The sequence below is a fragment of the Erythranthe guttata genome, chromosome 12, assembly GCF_056151865.1.
Source record: "Erythranthe guttata isolate IM_541 chromosome 12, IM_541, whole genome shotgun sequence".
NCBI lineage: Eukaryota > Viridiplantae > Streptophyta > Magnoliopsida > Lamiales > Phrymaceae > Erythranthe > Erythranthe guttata.
Genome location: NC_142544.1, coordinates 4,213,444 through 4,220,756, shown reverse-complemented (window position 1 = coordinate 4,220,756; position 7,313 = coordinate 4,213,444). Strand labels below are relative to the sequence as shown.

The window sequence follows — 7,313 nt, the reverse complement described above, 5'->3', positions numbered from 1 at the left end:
TAGATGTTAATGTAGTATTATTATTGTGTTATACAATAATTGTGTTGATCGGAAAAAAAATCACAGGAAAAAGTTCATAAAAAATCAAGAAAAATAAAAAAAAAGTCAACATTGTTAATCGAGAATACAATGTCGGTGAACGACGTCAAAATCCATATTAAATAAAAAAGTCAATGCCGAAAAAAAGAAAAAAAAAATTAACGTCGGTCGATGGTTACCGGTAATGGTGGTAAAAATCGGGGTCGTTTGTCAAAATTGATTAAATGATGAAATCGGGGTTAAATTAGGGTTGAATAAAATTTTAGGGGTTTTTAGAATATTTTAAAAGAATGCAGGGGTCTGAGTGCAATTTTTATCTATGAAAAATCCCAAATTCAGCCCAAATTCAACAGTTGACCGTTACTTCTTGACGGTCAAACAGACGGAGGGACTAAATGTGTTAAAATGTGACAACATTAGTGTGTATTTTGTTGACGGCGGTAAATGGGGGACCAAAAGTGAAAAACGTGCAAACTTGGGGGACTAAAACTGTAATTATCCCCCCTTATTGTAATTGTAGCATCCCCTTAGGATTCTACAATAAATCAAATTTATATCACAATTCACAACCCTTAACACATATATATATATATATATATATATATATATATATATATATATATATATATATATATATATATATCACAATCATGAAAGCCCCTTTGGAATATATATCTTTATTGTGGGACTTATATATTGAAGATATAAAGTTAAAGTTTTGAAGATTTGCAAAATAAGGTACACTTTACTCGAGTGGGGGAGGAGGATTGAGAGGGAAGGAATATTCAAATATTTATATCCCATCTACATACTAAGCAAAAATATAATAAGAATCAATCAATCATATGGATTTTTTTTTTTAATTAGTTATGAGAAATTGAGAATACAACACCAAAAATTATTATTATGTCAAAGAAAGCCTAAGATTAAATAAAAAAAAACGAAACAAATTTCAACAAAAAAATACACTTGCATTATTTTTTATGATGTCTTCATAGATTAATCATAATATAATATATACTATAAGGAGTATTAATTTATTTAATTCATGTGGACTACATGAATTCTCGTAAATTAAACATGTTATTATATATATTACTTATATTTTGTATGTAAATCAATAAATAAAAACTTAAACGAAATTGCGAGTCAACTCGTGATATCACAAACAACTAATAATCGCTTCGACCTTTTGTCTAGCCGATTTATCAGGGTTATGAGCCGGTTCAACTTACACCTCTACGTACAATCATAAAGGTACGTTTGTACGTACACGGTACATCTTTTTTTTCTAAAAACAATTGCTTCCCTCCAAAAGGGGCAAAAAAAGAAACTTAATTTAATTGCAGAGGTCATATCGAATAATATTAATATACACTTCTTTCCTTTTCTTCTTTTTTTTATTTTAACAAGACCCCATTAACAAAAGGTTCCAAAATTAAGTTTGTGGGCAAAGTCAAGAGTCAACGTTTGTGAGTGTGTGTGTGTTTTGTGTGTTTATATATATATACCTAGGCCACAATTAATATAGATATATACATATACACACACAAGTTCACAAAAGAAGTAGTGAAAAAACCCTCATCAAGATTCTCATTGATTTTCCTTGTAAAAAAAATGGAGATCAATCATCATAGTATTATGCAGGTGAACAAGAAAATGAAGGTGAAAAAAGGGTTTATTGCGGTTAGGGTTGGATTAGAAGACGAAGAATTTGAAAGATTCACCATACCTATTTCGTACCTATACCATCCGTTCTTCAAGAAGCTTCTCGATCAAGCTCGTGACACCTATGGATACAACGAAGTCGGCCCTCTAAAGCTTCCGTGCTCCGTCGACGATTTCCACCATCTCCGGTGGGGGATCGAGAAGGAATATTCCGATGGTCACAACCACCATCACCACCATCTCTACCACCGTACCGGTGCCCTATCCTTCCGTTCTTGCTAGCCATGGATTCGAGATATATATATTGAAAAAGCTTCAATAGTTTTCTCTTTTTTCCTTTTTTTTTTATTTTTTTTTTTAAGTTTTGTTCTATGAGAGAATTAGTAAAGTATGTCAAATTACCAACTTGTAAATTTTTATTGTGTCTCTTTTATTTTGAAAAGTTCAAATATAAGATAAGAATTAGGATATAGTTTAAACAATGTGAAATTAATTTGTTCTTATACGCCAAATTAGCCAAATTCGAATTCCCTTACTTTTTCTACGTTAAATTTGCCCGACATGACTTATACCTAAATGGTTTACTCTCGTATAATTTACAAACTATTGTACGAAAATGAAGATTAATCCAGTACGTGTGTGCACGTAATCGTTACCAAAAAAAAAAAGGAGCACTTGTAGTTTTCACTTTTGAAAAAGTATGAGAAGGGGGTTGGTTTATGCTAAAAACTGGTGTGAGCCACATAATTGATAATTGGCTTAATTCCACTTTGCACCCTTAAAATATACCATTTTGGCACTTTGCACTCTCAAAATAAATTAATAGCACTTTGCGTACCCTCAAAACCCAATATATCATGCATAATGTACACCACTTGAGTTTTTAAAGTTAATAAAGGTAATTTAATATTTTTAGTGGTATTTAAAAATAATATTTTGAATCACAAAAAAACAATTTACGAGAAGTGTTTTGAGAGTGCAAAGCGCTATTATTTTTTTTAAGGGTGCAAAGTGTCAAAAGGCTCTATTTTAAGAGTGCAAAATGGGATTAAGCCTTGATAATTTGATAATACTAATCATTGAAAAGACAATATAGTGGTATATAATGTTGTAAAGAGATTTATATGTTTCCCACTGCCCTGATTTTTCTCCTCTAATTAGGCTAACATAATTGTCACTCGTCACCATTAATAATGCTATAGAATCTTTGTAATATAAAATAAATTTCACAACTTTAATATTGATGTAGCCAATTTGGCTAATAATAGGAAAAGAGAGACGATGTGGGCTTTAAATAAAGTGAGCCCAAAGAGTCCCCGAAAAACGTGCAAAAAGGAGTGTCGGGCAAGTACCTCCCGGTGGTAGCACTCCAACAATCAAGTCGGTAGGAATCGTGGAGAACAAAATGTGTAAATAGTGAAGTAGAATGTTTATTTCTTTTTTCTACCTGTGGTTCTTCCTTGGTTCTCAAAGTTGTATTTACCCGGATTCAAGAGTGGGTAGTGAGCAGGGGCGGACCCATGTATAGGCTTGGGGGCTTCCGCCCCTGTAGAATTTTTTATTTATTTTTACTAATTTTCTGTTATGTTTTTTGATTTTATTATGCTATTTATCTATTCATTTATAGAGTTTGGCCCTCCAAGATATCAAATTTTATACATTTTAGCCCATAAAAAAAAATTCCCTCTTAATTCATTCCCATGTTTTGACCCCCATCAAAAAGCTCCTAGGTCCGCCCCTGGTAGTGCCTCTTCTAACTTCGGTCGCACTCACACGTGGGTGTGGTGTGATTACCCTGGGTTGCATGTCTATTGAAAGCGAGCTGAATCGGTGCAATCTGGGAAAACTCATTTTTAGATGGCAATTGGGTATTTCCCTAGTTCATGTCAAATTGTAAGATTTTCGCCTATGTCAAGCCACAATGAAGTCAAATTTGTACTACGTGGGGAGAGTTTACGGGGCGAGAGTGGACTACCTCATAGCGGGCCTGAGCTTATACTTGGGCCTTGTTGTACGACGTCTTAAAGGTTGGATATTTGGGGCATTCCGGCCCGTATCATAAAGATTAACAAAGACAAAGTAAATTTTGACAAGTTAGTTATTCTAGGGCTGGACCAAAAAGAAACTAGTAAATAAATGAGGTCCAGGAAGAAAAATAAAAATAAAACAGAAATGGGGTGAGAGAGGCTCGAACTCTCGACCTCAGGATCACTCAACTTAGCTATGAGACCTACGCGCTAGCCAACTGCGCCACCACCCCTTGTTGAACGTAAGTCATACTGAATATTATATAGAATATCTTGGGACCTCCAACCCGCTCCCCCTTTTTTTTCTTGAGTCTATTAGATATTACTCCCTTAAACATTCAAATAATAGGCGTAGACCCAAATTTATATTTGCCATTTTGATAACAGCCCAAACTTTTCCTAATTACATAATTACCCTCAATCAAATCCCACAAAACCCGTTACTTTACCTTTTGAAATAAAATCAAATCCCTTCCTATTTTCCCGTTAAATCACTACCATCCCAAACCCACTGTCGAATAAACTGCAAAACCTCCCAGAACAACTTCCCGGTACGGCCGATTGAAAAGGGAAGACGTCTGCACTGCCGTGAAACGACGATTTTCGTGCACTCCGAGCAAGCTGTCGTAGGTACGTCGTCGCCACTCGCTGAATCGCTATCATCCATCGATTTGTTGATATGTTTTGGCTAAATCGAATATTACGTTTGTGTAATTGCAGATCTGTTATAATCGCATACCGAATTCGAGCACTAAATCAGTGATATTGCAACAATTGATGGGCAGGACATCCACCAGAAGTTATATCGTCGTTGGCCGCCGCCGTCGCCGTCGCCGTCACTGCTCCAATCTAGGATTACTCAAATCTAGGATTACTCAAATCTAGGGTTTTGATAATTCTTCGGCCCATAGTTGATTAACGAGATGCATAGTCGAATTACATCTGTATTAATATACTATCCCATATCATTTAATAGACTATCCCACTGGTATAATTTTACTATGGATCTCGCTAATCGATTATGGGCCGAAGAATCATCAAAACCCTAGATTTGAGAAGTGACGGCGGCGGATTTGTGTTTTAAAATTAATAGACTATCTCATATCTTTTAATAGACTATCCCATGTATCTAATTCGACTATGGGTTTAGTTAATTGACTATTGGAAAAATAATAATATATATGGATACTGAATAATATGTTTGTTTGAAATACTAATCAATTAGGGTAATTTTCCTTATTATATGAAAACGATTAAGGTAAATAATAATATATATGAAAAAATAATAATATATATGGAAACTGAATAATATGTTTGTTTGAAATACTAATCAATTAGGGTAATTTTCCTTATATCATGTAATAGACTATCTTATTCATCTAATTCGACTATGGATCTCGTTAATCGACTATGGATCCAGTATTATTCAACCACATAGTATATTAATAATTTTAATATAGTACATTGATCTGCTATGATAGTATATTACGGTTATAGTAGTGATATGAATTGTGTTTCAAACAATATACCACTGAAATGACAAGAACATTGAGAACAACACCAACGTAAAGTATTCCAACATAACCAATAAAATAGTACATTAATAATCTCATAATTTCAATCTAGGGTTTTGATAAAATACATAAAACACATCATAACACAATCAAACCAATATGTCGAGTTAAAAAACTCTAGTACATTAATAATCTCATAATAGTATAATAAAATGATAATGGTAGTATCATACGGTATTCATAATAGTATACTACTGTATTACAATGATTTAAAACTTAACCGAAGTTACCGAGCCATTACATCGTAAACACCTCTTTATAGCAACCAACCCACCAAACCTCAACAAAATCCGTACGAAATTCACCATCGAAAAAACCTAAAATCATGAAACAAAATAAAAAATGCAGAATACTAAAAAATGATTAAATAGACTGCAAATACATTTGAATGACAATACATTAATATCATCAAAAATAAACTTAAAATGCAAAATCCATACGCTAATTTAAAAAAGACTACGAACTATATTTTAATGTACTACCCAACACACTTAAATCGGCTGTTATAAACAAATAAACCAACTATCGACCGGGATCAGACTCATGAACTCCACGACAACGGACAATTATTTCAATTAATGCGTAAACCAACTACGATGTTCATATAAAACAACTCTGGTCCGATATGCGTGAACCATCCTCATCTAACTCTGTCAATATATCCTCTTCCAAATAAACATCATCCGCCAAAAAATAACGATGTATATATGACGGAATAATTTTGTTAAAAAACGTTCTACTTAATAGAATCAAGTATCAACACAACTCTTAAAAATTTCTAACCACCGTAATCGACAATCCTAGACATTGAGCGAAAAATAAAAACGAATAACGCATTCATACCCGGTTAACAACGTCCAACAACGAACGCTCAAATTCGATCATATTTCAACGACGGTGCAGAAATCTTCAAAGACGATAAAAAATCGCTGGAACGCTGAAGAGAACCTTCGAAAAATATTGTACACGATTTGATATAACGGCCAATGATCTCACGTAATTTTATTCCGTGATTTTAGGCAACGTATCAGCAAATCTCAAATCACGTAGTAAAGGAAATAAATGCCGTTTAAAAATAAAACAGGGGTATTAAAGGCAAATTATATAATATATTTTGCCAAGTTGGCAAAATTGGGTCTATCTCAAAAAGGGGAAAAAAAAATTGGATCTACCTCATTAGAAAATTTGAACAAGGGGTTTATCCCTAATAAACCCTTTTTTCGAATACAAAATGTGTAAATAGTGAAGTAGAATGTTTATTTCTTTTTTCGACCTGTGGTTCTTCTTTGCTTCTCAAAGTTGTATTTACCCGGACTCAAGAGTGGGTAGTGAGCAGGGGCGGACCCATGTATAGGCTTGGGGGCTCCCGCCCCTGTAGAATTTTTTATTTTATTTTTTACCAATTTTCTGTTATGTTTTTTGATTTTATTATGGTATTTATCTATTCATTTATAGACTTTGGCCCCTCAAGATATCAAATTTTATACATTTTAGCCCATAAAAAAAAATTCCCTCTTAATTCATTCCCATATTTTGACCCCCACCAAAAAGCTCCTAGGTCCGCCCCTGGTAGTGAGGTCCTCTTCTAACTTCGGTCGCACTCACACGTGGGTGTGGTGTGATTACCCTGGGTTGCATGTCTATTGAAAGCGAGCTGAATCGGTGCAATCTGGGAAAACTCATTTTTAGATGGCAATTGGGTATTTCCCTTGTTCATGTCAAATTGTAAGATTTTCGCCTATGTCAAGCCACAATGAAGTCAAATTTGTACTACGTGGGGAGAGTTTACGGGGCGAGAGTGGACTACCTCATAGCGGGCCTGAGCTTATACTTGGGCCTTGTTGTACGACGTCTTAAAGGTAGGGTATTTGGGGCATTCTGGCCCGTATCATAAAGATTAACAAAGACAAAGTAAATTTTGACAAGTTAGTTATTCTAGGGCTGGACCAAAAAGAAACTAGTAAATAAATGAGGTCCAGGAAGAAAAATAAAAATAAAACAGAAA

The 7,313-nt window shown here is 34.1% G+C and overlaps 1 protein-coding gene and 1 non-coding gene across 2 annotated transcripts; one reads left to right on the top strand and one right to left on the bottom strand.

The window, feature by feature from the left end:
• The first annotated feature begins 1,565 nt into the window (after positions 1 to 1,565).
• On the top strand, positions 1,566 to 2,219 carry LOC105959857 (auxin-induced protein 15A). The gene has a single exon (XM_012984019.2). The coding sequence runs from the start codon at positions 1,657 to 1,659 to the stop codon at positions 1,987 to 1,989; it is 333 nt and encodes a 110-aa protein (XP_012839473.2). The 5' UTR covers positions 1,566 to 1,656; the 3' UTR covers positions 1,990 to 2,219.
• Positions 2,220 to 3,880: 1,661 nt separating this feature from the next.
• TRNAM-CAU (transfer RNA methionine (anticodon CAU)) lies at positions 3,881 to 3,967 on the bottom strand. The gene is given in 2 exon segments: positions 3,881 to 3,916; positions 3,930 to 3,967. It is a non-coding gene; the product is annotated as a tRNA-Met (tRNA).
• Positions 3,968 to 7,313: the final 3,346 nt, after the last annotated feature.